This window comes from Falco naumanni, chromosome 7 (genome assembly GCF_017639655.2).
Source record: "Falco naumanni isolate bFalNau1 chromosome 7, bFalNau1.pat, whole genome shotgun sequence".
In the NCBI taxonomy this organism is placed as follows: Eukaryota; Metazoa; Chordata; class Aves; order Falconiformes; family Falconidae; genus Falco; species Falco naumanni.
This window is the reverse complement of record NC_054060.1, coordinates 11,904,328-11,920,636: the sequence shown is the minus strand read 5'-3', so window position 1 is coordinate 11,920,636 and position 16,309 is coordinate 11,904,328. Positions and strand designations below refer to the sequence as shown.

At 57.4% G+C, this 16,309-nt stretch overlaps 1 protein-coding gene across 2 annotated transcripts; it reads left to right on the top strand.

Annotated features, from left to right (window-relative positions):
- The first annotated feature begins 5,203 nt into the window (after positions 1-5,203).
- Positions 5,204-16,298, top strand: MFGE8 (milk fat globule EGF and factor V/VIII domain containing). 2 transcript variants are annotated; one of them, XM_040601724.1, is made up of 10 exons: positions 5,204-5,373; positions 8,791-8,916; positions 9,188-9,313; positions 9,830-9,943; positions 10,383-10,564; positions 10,983-11,138; positions 12,027-12,171; positions 13,038-13,240; positions 14,570-14,725; positions 14,847-16,298. In XM_040601724.1, exons 1-10 carry the CDS (start codon positions 5,301-5,303, stop codon positions 14,988-14,990), a joined length of 1,425 nt encoding a protein of 474 aa, XP_040457658.1. In that variant the 5' UTR covers positions 5,204-5,300; the 3' UTR covers positions 14,991-16,298. The 2 variants fall into 2 exon arrangements, with proteins under 2 accessions (XP_040457658.1, XP_040457659.1); XM_040601725.1 differs by having other exon boundaries at positions 5,205-5,373; positions 13,056-13,240.
- The last annotated feature ends 11 nt before the right edge of the window (positions 16,299-16,309 follow it).

Here is a 16,309-nt window from a genome sequence, read left to right as displayed (position 1 = left end):
CAGAGCACGTGGGAGGCACGGAGGGGGAGGGACAGGAAGAGTTCAAATCTTCTCATTATGCTTTGAGATACAGAGATCAAAAGGCAACTTCACAAATTAGTAGGGCCCCCACCTGGGCAGAGCCTCTCCCTGGCACGGATGGGTGGGAGGGGAGCCTGCCGTAATGAGCAAACTGCCTCTTCTTCACCAGCCGGTAAGACAGGTTCTGGGCTCCTTGCAAAGCCCCGTAGCCCAGCTCGTTAGAGTTCATTAGTGTTGTTACATATTCATATAGCATTAGTGCCATCAGGCCCCTGATGTTTAATCAGGCTGCAAGCTTGCCTTCGAGCCCTACAAGTCGTGGAGGACCTTCCACCAAGCATATGCCAGAAACACACATGCCAAATTGATGGCTTGAGTAAGGAGGGGTCTTGTGAGCTTGATAACATGACAAGGGTCTGTCCTTTGCCACAGAAACCTGGGTTATCAGAGGAACCTCGACGATAAAGTTATCAAGTACACAATTTAGTGCTTTGTGTCAAGGCAGGAGCTTGCCAAGAGCTTCCTGAAAAAGAACAAAAGAGCCACAGCTTATCTGCCTACAGCATCTGCTCAGTGCTGGGGCATGGTCAGGCTGCTCGCTGCTGCTAATCCGTGAGTGGTTTCGATCTGCATCACAGCGTACCACGGGGTGTCAGCTCCTGTTACCGGATGGGTGCCTCCAACCCACAGGCTAGAGAGGGGCAAAGGCAAGCCTGGGAAGGGGGCTCTGCTCCATCCGTCCTGGGCAGCCCTTGGAGATGGGCACTGCGGGGAACCACCACAACGCAGCGGTTTAGTCCTGGCCCGTGGTCAGTGCTGATCCACTGTCAGTGGGGAGACAGCTATTTCCCAGGGTGATTCCTCCTGCAGTAGATGTGAATGACCTTTGGAAATCTTGCTGTTACTGCTGGCTGCTGAGGAGGTGTGTGTAAGAGGCCAGGCCTGCGTGTCTACCTTTTAGATGGACAAAATAAAGGGACACATGTCCTTCCCTCAAGCCCCTCCAGCCCTTGGTTTCCCATCTGTCAAACGAAGATGAAGGCAACACCTTTTCTGTTGGAGATATGCCTAGATAAATTCCTAAAGACTGCAAAGCATTCCAGTTCAGAGAAGGGGGTTATATAAAGGTGCTTACATTAAGCACCTTACACAGACACAACAGCTTTAAGCTGGATATAATCTTGTTTATTGAGGTTAGAGCAAAGGACTTGAAGTTAAACTGAATGGAATCTCATCTGAGCTCTTGACATGATCAGCAGTGGGAATGGAGCAAAACTGGGGGCTGGTGCTGCCCTTTGCAGCCTTCTTTTAAATTACAAAGTTTTACATACCCTGAAGGGCACTCGGTAGCTGTATGAGGTTTCCATGCCCTGAGGATATTCAATATCTAGGTTTCTTCAGATAGTCCTAAAGTTCCTGGTACCTAAACATTAGCATCCCTAAACGTAAAGCCTGAGTTTAAAGAAACTGTCGCCCTTTTGGTGGAAAGGGCAGAGAGTGTGGAAAGCTTTTTTTTTCTCTAGAAAATAAACAGAGAAGCCCAGCTGCGTGCAAGGATTGTCCTGGCCAGTGGATGTGTTCTGCAGCCGTTAGAAACCACGAGCTGGCACACAGCAGGCAGTGACGCTGGCCAGGGCTGCAGGAGGTGAGAGATGCTGGCACCGAGCACTTGGTTATCCTGTTAGAGGGATTAGGAGCAGACTGGGGCTTAATCTGTGGCTGTGCTGCAGATCGCTTCTCCTTCCCACTCAGAGTGGTTGGCACGTGTGGCAGGACGGGAGGCTTGATCCTACAGGGCAGGAAACCTTCCCAGTGCTGTGGCCTAAATCACAACTTTGGGCTCTAGGAAAGAGCCGTGCCTGTGAGGAATGGGGCTGGCTGCCTCTGCCAGGGTTGGTTTTTTGGGGGTTGTCAGTGCTGGGGTGAGGGAGGAAAACCATGTTTCAGAGAGGGTTGTGGGAGGGTTTCGGGTGGGGAATCCCTCTGGAGTGTAAAGGCTGCCTTTCTTTTGAGATAAACCTTAAAGCATGTGAGCTCCTTTGTAGAACAGATAGCTGAAACAATAGCGGCTACCACCAAAAAAAATCCATGCAGGGGCTGAGCGGGACTTTGCTGGGTGTGAGGGGGTGTCATTGCTACCTGGTGGTGGAGGGAGAGATCCCGTGGGTCAGAGGTGAGTGTCTTGAGAGGGAGTGAAGGAGCACGAAACCATCATGATACCCGAGCCATCACTGCAAAATCATCCGCCATGAGACACACCCTGGCCAGTTTTATGGCAGATGGGGGCTTTATGCTTGAGCAAGGGGCAGGCTGTGTATTGTTCACCTCCCTTGTTCACAGGAAAACACCTTTGTATGAGCTTGGAAATAAAGGGGATTTCGTCAGAGATTGCGCAGCCCCACTTCAGCTATGGAAACCAGGATATCAGCTATCTGCACGGCTCAGAAAGGGTTACGGCACAGCAAAGCCTGCAGATCTCTGTGCAGAAGAAACCAAACCCAGTGGTAAATCCTGCTATAACAAGGCCTAAGTAGTCCCTGCAGAAGGGAGTGAAATTATGCCTGACCTTCGACCTACCCAACTCTTTCAAGTAGAGCCATCCCTTGTGAAAACTTGGCGGCTGTATGAACCCGGGGTGTGGTGTTCGCCTGGGTGGGGGCTGTCTCCTTTCCTCGCTGCTTTCCTGTCCTTGACAGGTTGCTCCTCTCTCTTCTGTGTCTCCCATAGCCAGATCTTCCCTCTTCCAGCTGGGACTGCACAGGCTTTTCCCAACTCCAGTTTCTCATTCTGCTCCATCCCAGGTCTCCATTCAAAGAGCCACTGATGCCTCCAGGAAGTGCTGTCCCTATGGAAAGCACAGCTCCGCCTGGCTTCCACCAGTTGCTTTTTAATATCCTTTCCCATGCACGTTCCTCGGGACATCGGCATTCATGCCCCTGGGGACAGAAGAAAAACATTTTGCTTTCTGTTTTTAGAGAGGCTGATGATTTTTCTGCTGCTCCCTCTGGGTCTTGTATCCTCTCCGAGACCAGTCCAGGCAGCAGCCCCTCGAAGAGGCTGAACAAACACCCGTGTCCTAGTTGCTTGTGCACAGGCCTGGGAATCTTGCCCTGTTCTTTCTTCCTCCTGACCTTGTTTTCCTCTGAACACCACAGCAGTAATTACTCTGAGGTTGAAGGGTTATTCGAAAGCAAGTACTGCGTCTTGTCTGCTCCCGCCTTTCCAGCTGCTGTTTCTTGCTACACTGGAGTTAAACTCTGCCTGGAGTTTCCTTTATGCTGCTATTAATCTAAGGAAACACCACCAGCGAGGGTGGTGGATCTGGGTGGAAATCCATGTCCTGCTCCCTGTGTTCCTCATGCCCTGGTGCTCTGGCAATACCACCACCACCAAGCAAATTGCCGGCACACTGGGACAGCTGGACCTGCCAGTGAGTCTTTCCCTGGGGTGCTCTCAACCAGTTGGGGCACTGGTTGACCATGTCCAAGAAAAGCATTAGCAGGATGCTGGAGTGGAGGTGGAAAAGGAGGTGGAAAGCCTGGTCAAAGTGCATGGCACTAGGCTGGGCTGCCCAGCTTGCTGTTGGCTGAGGTGGCCGCATTGCCAAAGCCAGAAATGTAGCAACACTCAGGCAGAGTCAACATGTAAACATGAGCAGCTAAAGTGTCTGAGGTGGGTTTGTTAATGCTGAAATCAAGGGTTTTGCAAGAAGAGATAAAATCAGCTTCATGTTTAGGAGGAGGGCTTGGGAGCAGATTTCCAGCATGAGGTCAAATGATCCAGCATTCCCATGCTGTGCATTTCTCTTTTCCAAAGCTTTTGCTGCTGAATATGAATTTAGCCTGAATATGATTTAGCCTGATGGTTTCTGCCTTCCAGGGCAGAGCTCCCCACATGACACCAGCTCCTTTTGAGAGCATGGCTAGGCCTTTCCAGCCCTTGCTGGCCGGGCACAACTCAAAGTGGCGCTTGTTTGTGGCCGAACAAACAGACCTGTGGTGTGGTGCTTCGGGCAGAGAGCCGGTGTCACCCCAAATCCCTTTCCCTCCCATGCACGCCTGACCTGGCTGCAAGCTGTTTTCCCTGATGCTGGTTAGGAGGAGCCTGGGAAAACCCCACGCTGCTGGCACGCTGGGTGCCCAGGGTGGCACAAGGCACTCATGCATGCCAGGTCCCCGTGGAGGGGAAGCCCTCTCCAGCTTTCTCTCCACCCAGGGAGAGAAAAGTGGGGTTTACGCTGCAAGACAGCTTTTCCTCCTACCAAGTGCTGGCAGCCCCCTGTGCATCCCGGTCCAGCCCTGCACCCCTCTGCCTGCCACCCAGGGCTGGGCACTGCCAGGCTCAAGAAGTCCCCAGCGGCCACCCGAGGGCCAGGGGCTGAGCCAGCGGCCCCCCCGCACCCGGAGCATCACCAGCGTGCCGCGGTGGCTCTCGCTTCCCGGCCGCTAATGAAGCACCTTTGGCTGAGGCCAGTCTCCCAGCCCTGCCTCTCGCCCCCCCGCCCCTGCCTACACCTTGCACCCGGGGCGGGGGTACCCCCCTTGCTGCTGCAGCCCCCAGCCGCTCACCCCCCCCTCCCCGCCCCCGCAGGCACCCCCTTTGCCGCCTGCACCCCGCTTGCTGCCTGCCCCCCCGCTCTCCCAGCCGGCAGCCGCCCCCCGCTCCCCGGCGGGGGCTCTCGGGGGGGCCGCCCCGCGGGTCAGCCTCTGCCCGGCGCGGCGGGGCCGGGCCCGCCCCGGGGGCGGGCGGCGGAGCACGTGGGGCCGCGCCGGGCCGGGCTGAGTCACTCCCCGCCCCGAGCCCCGCGGCGGAGCGGCGCGGGTCGGTGCGGCTCGGCTCGGCTCGGCTCGGCTCGGCGCGGCTCGGCTCGGCGCGGCTCGGCTCGGCGCGGCTCGGCTCGGCTCGGCGCGGCTCGGCTCGGCTCGGCTCGGCTCGGCGCGTCTCGGCTCGGCTCGGCTCGGCTCGGCTCGGCTCGGCTCGGCTCGGCGCGGCTCGGCTCGGCGCGGCTCGGCTCGGCTCGGCGCGTCTCGGCTCGGCGCGTCTCGGCTCGGCTCGGCTCGGCTCGGCTCGGCTCGGCTCGGCTCGGCTCGGCGCGGCTCGGCTCGGCTCGGCGCGGCTCGGCGCGTCTCGGCTCGGCGCGGCTCGGCTCGGCTCGGCTCGGCTCGGCTCGGCGCGGCTCGGCTCGGCGCGGCTCGGCTCGGCTCGGCGCGGCGCGGCGCGGCTCGGTGCGGCTCGGCTCGGCGCGGCGCGGCGCGGCGCGGCGCGGCTCGGGACGCAGCATGAGGGCGGTGAGGCAGTGGCAGGCGCTGCTCGCCCTGGGGCTGGGGCTCTCGCTGCTGCTGGTCGTGGTCGGTGAGTGCCGGGGTGCCGGGCCGCTGTGGGGTGTCGGGGAGCCGGGGTGCCGCGGTGCAGGGGTGCAGAGGATCCAGGGTGCCAGGGAGCCCGGGGTTCAGAGGAGCCGGGGTGCAGGGGATCAGGGGTGCCGGGGATCAGGGGTGCCAGGGAGTCCAGGGTGCCAGGGGAGCCCGGGGTTCAGGGGAGCTGGGGTGCAGGGGAGCTGGGGTGCAGGGGATCCAGGGTGCCAGGGACCCCGGGGTGCAGGGGATCAGGGGTGCCAGGGAATCAGGGTGCAGGGTTGTCTGGTGTGCAGGGGATCTAGGGGAACAGGGGGAGCCTGAGGTCCTGGGGATCTGGAGTGCTGGGGATCCAGGGTGCAGAGTGAGAGCATCTGGGGTGCAGGGTGCGAGCGTGCGGGCTGCCCTGTGTGGGGTGCAGGGGGGGCAAGGGGGTGTGCGGCACTCAAGGCTGCAGCAGCAGAGGAGCCCAGGGCCATGTCCCTGTCCCTGTCCCTGCTCCCCAGTCCCGAGCAGCCCAGCCGGGCTGTCCCATGCTTTCAGGCTTAGATAACCGCGCCTGCCATGTAAACAGCTTCCCTGGGACTGCCTGGCACAGCGCACCTGGCTGGTCCGGCCAGGGGAATCCCGGGGAGAAGCTGCTCCATCAGCACTCTGTGGATCATCCCTGGGGTCGTTGACTCCCAAAGGGATGAGACCAGGGAAAAGGGCAGCAAAGACCAACTGTGGGCTCCAGGCCAGGGGACGAAGGTGGTGGAAAGTGTGCTGGGGGGGACGACCCTGTTTGTGCTCCCTCTCCTTGGGCAGAGGTGCCCATTTTGCCCTCGCGAGACAGGCTTGACCTAACCTCCCCCAGCTCTGCTGGGATGAGCCATCCCAGTTTTTGGAGGATGTTATTTTTGCCTTCCAGCCAGCCTGTGGGTTCATATAAGCAAACATTTCCAAAAGCGGTGGCTGATCTTTGTTGCCTTGGTTCCTGATTGTCCAGCCTGTGACAGCTCTGTCTCTGATGGGAGAAAAATGTGTGTGAGGAGGATGGAGATGCTGAATGGCTCCAAAACCAGGCCTGAAACAGCTAAGAAATAGGAGCATCCAAAACTATTTTCCTGCAGTGGAAAATGTGACCTGTTTGTCTTGTTGTTAGCCAGGGGGCTGGCTAGTAGGACCCACCACGTAACAGATTATTCCTGGGAGGGGATAAAAGGGAGCCCAGTTACTTGGGATAATTGGAGTCCAAAACTGGGACCCCTCCTGTCCTGGCCCTGGGAGGAGCCCTAGCTCCTTTGCTGCTGTGTCCCACCCCAGAAACTCCTGCATCGGAGGCAGCGCGGATGCTGGGGAGCACACGTTCGTTGGCGCTCCGTGCCTGGGGAAGCAGCCGGCCCCCGTGGCCGAACAGAAGCAGCTCTGTTTGTGTGGCCTCGGCCGGCTGCCGGGAGAGATCCTTGGGATGGGGCGGCTGGATGTGCCCGAGACCTGCGGAGGGGCGTGAGGCAGAGGCATCCCCACTATCAGCACTAGCTCTCCTCCCGTGCTGTAGCTCATGGCAGCACATTGATGGAGCATGAGGTCATGCAGAACAGGCTGGGCAGTGCAGGCAGTGACTTGAACCAGTGCCCAAGTTTTTCTGCCTCCTGAGGCTGGGCTAAGGGAGCTACAGCATCTTTTCAGAAGCCTTCACGTAATGCAGGCCTGTCTGCCACCAGTGTGTACCCTACAGATGTGGAGTGTCAGGAAGAGTGGGATTAACTCAATGGAGCCCTGCTATTAAAAGACTAATGAGTAAGAGCTCACTGTGTAGTGGCTTAGGCTAATGAGAGCCGTGCTGTTTGGTGTGGGTCTGGGCGGCGAAGCCACAGCTCATTAACTTCCACCTTCTTCAGGGCATGCAGGTAGTGGGGGGTTATTCCTGGGTCTCCACCTGAGTTCAGCCCTTCCTCTGACCGCTGCAGCGTGGCAGAGAAGAGTCTGGCATCAAGGTGTGTGCCATTCCAGTGCTTGGTGAGGAGCTGTTGAGGCTTTCAGCCAGATCTGTGGGAATCTGGTCCAGGTTTACAGAGAGCGTTACTATCTTGCAGCTCTTGAGTCAGAACAAATTGGGGGCGGGAGGAATTTCAGCTTGGCTCTTGCAGTCTAATTCAGCACTGTAATGGGGAGCAGAAGGTTGATGAGTACAGTGGGTTGGCCTCGGCTGGCTGCCAGGTGCCCACCCAACCGCTCCCTCACTCCCCCTCGTCAGCAGGACAGAGGGGAGAACAGATGAAAAAGCTCCAACGTAGGTCCTTCCCGTGGGCTGCAGTTCTTCATGAACTGCTCCAGTGTGGGTCCTTTCCATGGGGCACAGCTCATCAGAACAGACTGCTCTGCGTGGAGTCCTCCACAGGCTGCAGGGAGACAACCTGCTTCACTGTGGTATTCACCACAGCTTACAGGGGGACAACTTGTTTCCCTGTGGTATTCACCACAGCTTACCGGGGATTCCCTGCTCTGGCACCTGGAGCACCTCCTGCCCTCCTTCTCTGACTGGGGTTTCTGCAGGGCTGCTTCTCTCACATTTTTTCACTCCTGTCACATAGCTGCTGTGCAGCATTTCTTACCTTATCTTACATATATTATCACAGAAGCAAATGAGTGTTGGTGATGGGCTCAGCTTTGGGCAGCAGTGGGTCTGTCTCGGAGTTGTTTGGGACTGGTGCTCTCCAACATGGGGACAGCTCCTCGTGTCTTCTGGCAGAAGCCACCCTTGTAGCACGCCTCCTTCCCCCCCGCCCCCACTCAATGCCATGGGGGGATGCTGGAGGTGGATGAACAGGGAGGGAAGATGGTACAGCCCCGTCAGTTCCCTGGGGGAACCAGCCTCGTGGGAGCTGCTGGGAGAGCGATGGAGGTCTGGCAGGCGTCATGCAGGGATGGACACTGTGCTCCCTCCTCGCATGAACTGAGGCATGCGGGCTCCCCCTACAATAAGTTTTTTTTTTGTGTGTATCTTATGAATGCTAACTTTCATTAGCAAAACCAAGCAATAGGACCAGCCTCGTTCCCTTTAATAATCCTGTCCTGCTCGTGCCTGAGCAAGCCCCAGCTTGGCTGCCCCTACTTCCCCGCTGAGCAGCAGAAACATCTGACGTACAAAACCCCTGGGTTTCCTCTGGCTTTGGTTTGATATGCAGGTTCTGTTAAACCCCTTTTAAACCAGGGCAGGGCAGATCCTGGCCGCTCTCTCGTGTTCCTGGTCTCAGCCATTGCTCTTGAATGCCGATGATCCCGTGCAGGATCCAGCAACTGGTCCATGCCAGGTGCTCCTCTTCCCACAGCATCTGCAGGGGAGCAATTCCTACTGTTGAGCTGGGATGCTTCTGTGTGGATCCGTGGGGCTCTACTGGATGCTTGCAGTGACACATGGCTTTACTTCTAGGGGACTTCTGTGATGTGAACCACTGTCAGAATGGGGGCACCTGCCTGACCGGGATTAATGAGACCCCCTTCTTCTGCATTTGCCCTGAGGGCTACGTTGGGATTGACTGCAATGAGACAGAGAAAGGTGAGGGGCTGACCCCCTCATGGATGCTCCATGAAGGCCAGGAGCCCTGCAGCGTGACAGCATGCTCTCGTTGTGGCTCTGCACCACTGGGCCTGGGATCTGGTTCTGGGGTCCAGCCTTGCTGATGGGCACATAGAGTGGAGATCCAAGAAGGGATGCGGTGACCTCCATTACTTGGGGGGAATGCAATGTCTTTGGGGAGCAGTAGCCCACTAGATGCTCTTATTTTCTACCTGTGCCCGTGTTACAGTCATTTTCCCCCCTTTTCCAGGCCCCTGCCACCCCAATCCTTGCCACAACAACGGTGAATGCCAGCTGGTCCCAAACCGGGGGGATGTCTTCACTGACTACATCTGCAAGTGCCCTGCAGGGTACGATGGGGTGCACTGCCAGAACAGTGAGTACAGTGGGGGGGGGACGGACTGAGGGGGGCTGCTCTGCCGCTAAGGGCTTGGGGACCCCCTGGGCAGCACCAGGGGGACATCTGGTGTCTTGCAGCTGTGGCTGCATTGGCTGCTAGGCTCTGTCGGGGACCACGGGCTGGTTTGGACCTTGCAGGGTGGAGGGACACGGGGTCACGGCTGTGTCTGAGTCTTGCTCTGCATCTCTGGAGGGACATGGTACCTCGAGTAATGGGGCAATGGGTGCCTTAAGGCTCAACCTGCTCCACGCAGGCTCCCAGCCTTGCTGTGGCTACATGTCCTGATGCACCCATGTGGCTGCAGTCAGCAGGGACGTGATTTAGGCAGCTCCATGGGTCAGAGCTTCAACCTGTGCCACTGTATCAGCAGGGACCCTGCCATGGCCCTTGCTTAGGGGATGCCTCCCCCTCTTCCCGCTGCCCTGAATGAGGGGCCTCCTCCCCAGGGCTGGCTCTGGGGTCACCTCTGAGCTCCTGCACTCTGTCTCCTAGACAAGAACGAGTGCTACTCCCAGCCTTGCAAAAATGGAGGCACCTGCCTGGACCTGGATGGCGACTACACCTGCAAATGTCCTTCTCCGTTCTTGGGGAAGACCTGCCATGTCCGTAAGTTCCTGGCACCAACTGTACAGAATTCCCTTTCGCTTCCTGTTCCCCACTGCTCTGTTGCCCATTGCCATCATGCCCAGGAGAGATCTCACCAGGTGGTTTGGGGGATCTGGAGGGCAGCTGTGGGTGCTTGTGTGCCAGCTGCCCTTGATGCCAGCAGGCCTGGTCTTGATGGAGGTAGCATCCCCAGGAAAGTGCTGTCTGTGGGGAGTCCAGAGCAGCCCTTTCCTCCCAGACCTCCATGCTTTGAGAGGGGCTGATGGGTGGTGCTGTTTTGGCTGAAGACTGGTAGGGATGGGGGGACACCTTGGGGACAGCCTGGTCCTAGGGCTGGCCTCCATCTCCTGCCCTGGCTCCAGACAACAGGTAAATGACCCCCTGGTTTTGCTCCCTGGTCATCATCTCTTTCTGGTGCTGATGACCCCACTGCTCGCAGGCTGTGCAGTTCTCCTGGGCATGGAAGGAGGAGCCATCTCTGATGCTCAGCTTTCAGCATCTTCTGTCCACTACGGCTTCCTTGGCCTCCAGCGCTGGGGTCCAGAGCTCGCCCGCCTCAACAACCACGGCATCGTCAATGCCTGGACCTCCAGCAACTATGACAAGAACCCCTGGATCCAGGTACCTGCAGCAGGACTGGGAACACCAGGATAGCAGGCAGCCCTGGTAGCCATGGCTGGTCTTACAGGGCTGCTGTCATGGGATTTCTCTGCTCCTGGTGGCAAATGTGGGGCTAAACTGCTGCAGCAAGGTGCCACCCAGGGGCATCTTGTGATGTGCCTGGAGAAGGCAAGGTTCCTGCAGGGAAGATGGGGACCTGGGGTGGTGGTCCCCCCTTCTCTGCTCGCCCTGGCATGGAATGCTGGAGGGAAGGAGGGCTTTTGCCCTGAGGAGGTCAAAGTGCCCTGAGCAGCCCCTTCTCCTGGTCCCAGTGCTGAGACTGAGCCCACCCTCCCATCCAGGCTTGGCGGTGCTGGTGGGCACAGGGGCTGTGCACCCCATCCACACTGTCCTGCTCATGCTTTTCTCCCCTCCCCAGGCCAACCTGCTGCGGAAGATGCGGCTGAGTGGGATCATCACGCAAGGCGCTCGCCGCGTGGGCCAGCCAGAGTACGTCCGTGCCTACAAAGTTGCCTACAGCCTGGATGGGCGGGAGTTTACCTTCTGCAAGGACGAGAAGAAGGACACAGAGAAGGTGGGCTGCGATGCTCCATGTGGGGGCTGTGGCGGCTCTCCCTACTCAGCGGTGCTGTGGGCGCTGGGGTGGCTGTGAGCTGCACCCCAAACTGTCCCCATGTTTGGGAAGGTGCTTTTGACCTGGGTCAAAGCCATGCTGGGAACTGGTCCTAGCAGTGTGACGACACAGGCGGTTCCAGCAGCAGGCAGCGCTCTCTGGCTCTGTTTAATTGACCATAATAAGCATAACCAAAGATGTAGCGCTGACTTATTCAGGTCATTCAGATAATATCTTTATTGCTGACACACTGTGGGAACTGGGCATGGTCTGGAAGTGCGAGTGAATGGCTTACACAGCTCGGTGCTGTGTTTGCAGCAAGCATGAGCTGACAGTGTGTGTCGCTCTCAAAGCAGGAGTACTTGTTGATAGCAGCACTCCCCACTCAGTTTTTTTATGGCAAGCATCTCCTGGATGGTTTTTGAGTATCCAGGGGATGGCTGGGAGTATCTGCCTCTCTTGAAAAAAAAGAGGAAGGTTTCTCTTGTTTCTGCAGCAGTGGAAAAAATGCGTGAAAACACAACCTGACTCTGTTTATTGTGTTAAAAAGAAAGAAGTGAGCCACCTCTCCACTTCTTGTGATTTGAGGAGTATTGCCATAGTGGGAGGGAGTGCATGTTGCTGCATGTCTAGCTCCATGGGGCAAGGATGGAGCAGGGAGTGTTGCAACGTTCTCTTGTGAGTGGAGCTGCTGCAAGGTCATGCACTGCTCAAGGGCACAAAAGCAGAGCCCAGCTTCCCCTGCTTTTGCTGCCGGCAGTGCCGAGGCCTGTGCATCTGCTGGGCCAAGGGATTTCATGCATGAGGCTGTGGGAGAGCTGGGGCACTCAGTCCTGCTCGCCATTACAGGTTTTCCAGGGGAACGTGGACTATGGTACCATGCAGACCAACATGTTTAACCCTCCCATCGTCGCCCAGTTCATCCGCATCTACCCCGTGATGTGCCGCCGTGCCTGCACGCTGCGCTTTGAACTTATCGGCTGTGAGATGAATGGTAAATATGGGTGGCTGTTCCCTTTCAAGGGACCACAGGGCAGGGGGTGACATCGGGCAGGGCATCGCCCCTCGTACTGCTTCTCATCACCTGGGGCAGGGGATTTGTTAGTGCTTGTTTTTCCTCGTGCCGGCTATGTGATGCCTGGAAATACCCACGGGTGCCTTTGGGGAGCACAAGCCACTAATCCCACCAGCTCAGCCAGGTTCGAGCTGCATTCTCATGCTGCTAACACCTTCCCAAGCTGGGATTTTTATTGTGTCCCCTCCCTGTGTGAGCTGTGAACTGGATGCTTTTTCTTGCTGGAGAACTTGTGAAGCACTGGAGGATCAAAGTCCTCTGGGAAACATGAGGGATGATTAGCCAGAGCCCTTTCCCTGCGCCTCCCACATTCCTGCCCTGCAGCACATCCCCAGCAGCTGAGCGGGAGGGACCCAGTGCCCGTGTGGGAGTGGGGTGCTGTGGGGTCTTGGGTCCTGTCCTGCCACTGCATGGGTGCAGTGCCAGCCGTGCTTTCAGATGGGGGTGTCTTTGCATTGCTCTCTTCACCCGTGAAAGCATCCTCCTCTGCCTCCTGCCGAAGCCATCTGTATTTTGGGACTGTGCTGTGGGGATGTCCTTGCGTTCCTGCAGCAGGAGGCACTGTGAGCCAGGGAATAGCTGGGAGACAAAAATCCTGGGAAAAGGCGAGCTGGCTGTGACCCTGTGCCTCTGCTGAGCCTTTCCCTGCCTGGCCCTGCCTGCTGCTATGGGCAGTGGGAATGTGGGAATTTGGGGATGGCATCTGCCAGGGCTGTGGGGTTTTGCTCAGGATGGTGCTGTGGACTCTTTCCTTTTCACTGTCTGTGTAAACTGTTGTGTTACAGTTTATTTCAACACGGCAGGTTGCTCGGAGCCTCTGGGCATGAAGTCCCGCCTGATCTCCGACCAGCAGATCACAGCCTCCAGTGTCTACAAGACCTGGGGCATCGACGCCTTTACCTGGCACCCACATTACGCTCGCCTGGACAAGACGGGCAAAACCAACGCCTGGACAGCACTCCACAACGGCCAGTCTGAGTGGCTGCAGGTGGGTCTTGGTGCCCTTCCTCTGTAACCTCTTTTCTCTTCCCTAGCTCCTGCAGCTGTGCCCTGGGCCACTCCTGTGCTTCCGCAGGACGTGCACGGTGGGAGAGGCTGGCCAGAGCCACTGGGACGGCGCAGCTGGAGCCTTGGTGTGGGGCACACAGCCCAGCAGTGCCCTCCCCAAGCTGGGATCGCAGGGGCATGCCCAGATGGGGCTGTGGCCAGCAGTTTTAACTGCGGTGCTGGAGCTCTGGGTCAGAAACATCAGTGCCCGTAGGGACAGGGTGGTGCTGCCTCCACAGACCTTCTTGTAGGGTACACTGAGCCCACAGCACCCCAGTTCTGCATCATCCCCTTGGGAAGTGCCGTTGCAGCCCGGGATGACTGCCCTATAACCCTCCAGCTGCCCAGAACACCGTGTTTCTGTTTTGCAGGAAAAAATCAGGTTTGCTTTTCTATTCCCAGTCTGGAATGGGAACAAATAGTTTTGAAATTTCCTTCTCAGTTTTCTTTCCTCCACTGTTTTTGTACTTTTCACATGATTTCATGACATAATAGGACAAAGCAGTTTAGATATTTGTCCCGCTTTTTATTTGGGAAATGATTAAAAGCAGCTGCTTCATGGCCCTAAATAAACCAGCTTATCAAGATGTCTGCTGATGGGGTCAGGATGACCAAGTTGGGCTGTTGCACCACAGGCTGCCTGTTTGTGTACATGTATACAGATTTACATGCACAGTCATATATATACACATATACATGTGTATGTATAGCTAGTACTGCCCTCAACGAACATAAAATGGGAACTAAATTAAGGAGACAGCTCAGCTCATTTGCTGGTTTACCCTGTGGCGTGCCAGCAGCAGTAGCAGTGTGGCAGAGTAAAGAGAACAGAAACCATCTCACTACCCAAATGTCAGACTGTACTGAACTGCATATTTTCTCAGCCAGAATCACTTTCCAGTGGAAATGCATTTCCTCCGGGAATCCTTTATTTCTTTTTGAATTGAGATTTTTTGCTGTCATTCCCACATTGAATTCCCTTTTCAGCAAAAGATGTCAGGGGGGTAGGGGTGGGAAAGAGTGCTGAGGCAGTGGGGTTTGCATCCCGCTTTGGGTTGCTTTGAGGGATGCTACAAGTGTTCATGGGTCAAATATTTCACAGCAGTTCTTTGTTAGTTGCTCTGGCATTGGGCAGGGGTCGAGTGGTGTCTTCTCCATTCTTGACTTGCGAGGGCCAGCATGTCCCAGCTACCTCTGGGACGCGCAGGATGCTCTGGGGTGGGAGCACCGCTCCTGCGAGGAGCCTCAGCAAGCCTTGTCTCCATGCCAGATTGACCTCCGGGACCAGAAGAAGGTGACGGGCATCATCACACAAGGAGCCCGTGACTTTGGGCACATCCAATATGTGGCAGCCTACAAGGTGGCCTACAGTGACAATGGCACAACCTGGACCCTCTACCAGGATGGCCAGAAGAACAGCACCAAGGTGTGTGGGGCAGGGCAAGGTGGGCAGCGACCTCCCGGGCCTCAGGGATGCCGCTGTGGGGAGGGATGGGATGGTGGTGGGGAGGTCCTGGCAGTGTTGGCACCCACCTTTTTCCCCTTAGATCTTCCACGGTAACAGCGACAACTACTCACACAAGAAGAATGTGTTCGACGTGCCCTTCTACGCCCGCTTCATCCGCATCCTGCCTGTGGCCTGGCACAACCGCATCACTCTGCGTGTGGAGCTGCTGGGCTGCGATGAGTAGGCACGTGGGGAGGAAGGACGGGGCTGCTCTTCCCTGCCACCCGGCCCGCACCCTGCCTGCCCCTGCCCACTCCTTCTCCAACCTCACACCCCCCTCTCCATGTCCCCAAACTTGGGAGGTGGCTAGGAGGGCTCCCCTGCCCCCCATTGGTGCTGGGGCCACAGCACTGCATTTTACAGGGCCCTTGCAAGTGGGATGCAGGGATGGCTCCTGCCCTTTTGCCCCAGCAGCCAGGGGTGAGACCCCCTCCTGCGACTGAGTCTTGGCTGGATGACCCTCTTCTGCAACTGGGGCTTCCTTGGAGGACCCCATCCTGCAAATGGGGCTTTGCTGCGGGACCCTGTCGTGCAACCAGGGCTTGGCTGCATTCTCCTGACTAAGCCTGGAGACAAATTTTCTCCCCCTTTTTGCTTCTGCTTCCAGCAGAGAGGCTGCAGCCAGCAGCAGTCCCCTACCTGCACTGGGGCTCTGGGCTCAGGAGTTTTGGGGGGGGCCTAGGGCAGGCACCCCGGCCTGCAGCCTCTGATGTGCCTCGTGCTGCCTGCATGTCTACAAGCAGGGGCTCTGAAAAACCTACTTGGCTGTTGTCCCCTGCCCATTTTGCCAGGCCCTGGGTCTCCTTGCCTGCGTTGTCAGCACCGCATAGTGCGAGCGGAGTGATGAGATGGCTCTTATCAAGAGACACCAAGTCCCCATTGCTGGTGGCTCTACCCGCTGCATACTCCTGGCCAGCACTGTGGCTGGCATTTTGGCAGGCACTGCCCATTCCACTTCCAAAGGTGCCGGTTCCAGCATCCTCCAAGTCTCAGCATTGCTGCCGTCCCCACCTTACTGCAGTTTGGGATGCCAGGAGGTCCCTTGTCCCCAGGGCCAAGTGGTGACCAGGGAGGCTGCAATCTGGTAGTGGGGGACGGATGGTTTGTAGCCACAAGGGTGTGGAGAAAAGATGAGAAAGGTGGTGGTCAAACCACCAAAATGTAGTAGGCAGAGAGCTGTGCCATGACCCATTTTGTAACCTGAGTTTTGCCCCTTCTGGGGGGTGGTGGGGAGCCTTTTGTGATGCTCAAGCCCTCGGGATTAGCAGCAGGTGATGAGCAAGACCTGGCACCGGCAAGCAGGGGTGCAGGGAGGGCATCTGGGCAGCAGTGCTGGCGCGATCCTTCCCCCGCCTGCCGGGTTGCAAAGCGGCCATGTGGCCGGGCTGGCCGCAGGTTCACTTTGGCAAGCACCAAGGGAGCCCGGGTGGGATGGCAGCGGAGGCCCCCCTCCGGGGTGTTTTTGACAGTATTAAAACCAGCTGAAACTTTGGGACTGTTGGC

What these genes read in the sequence shown, in the direction of transcription:
- MFGE8 (XM_040601724.1), top strand. Translation starts at nt 5,301, where the DNA reads ATGAGGGCGGTGAGGCAGTGGCAGGCGCTGCTCGCCCTGGGGCTGGGG. An exon ending in CTGCAATGAGACAGAGAAAG is followed by an intron (nt 8,917 to 9,187) that starts GTGAGGGGCTGA and finishes CCCCTTTTCCAG; the next exon opens with GCCCCTGCCACCCCAATCCT. An exon ending in AGAAGAAGGACACAGAGAAG is followed by an intron (nt 11,139 to 12,026) that starts GTGGGCTGCGAT and finishes TCGCCATTACAG; the next exon opens with GTTTTCCAGGGGAACGTGGA.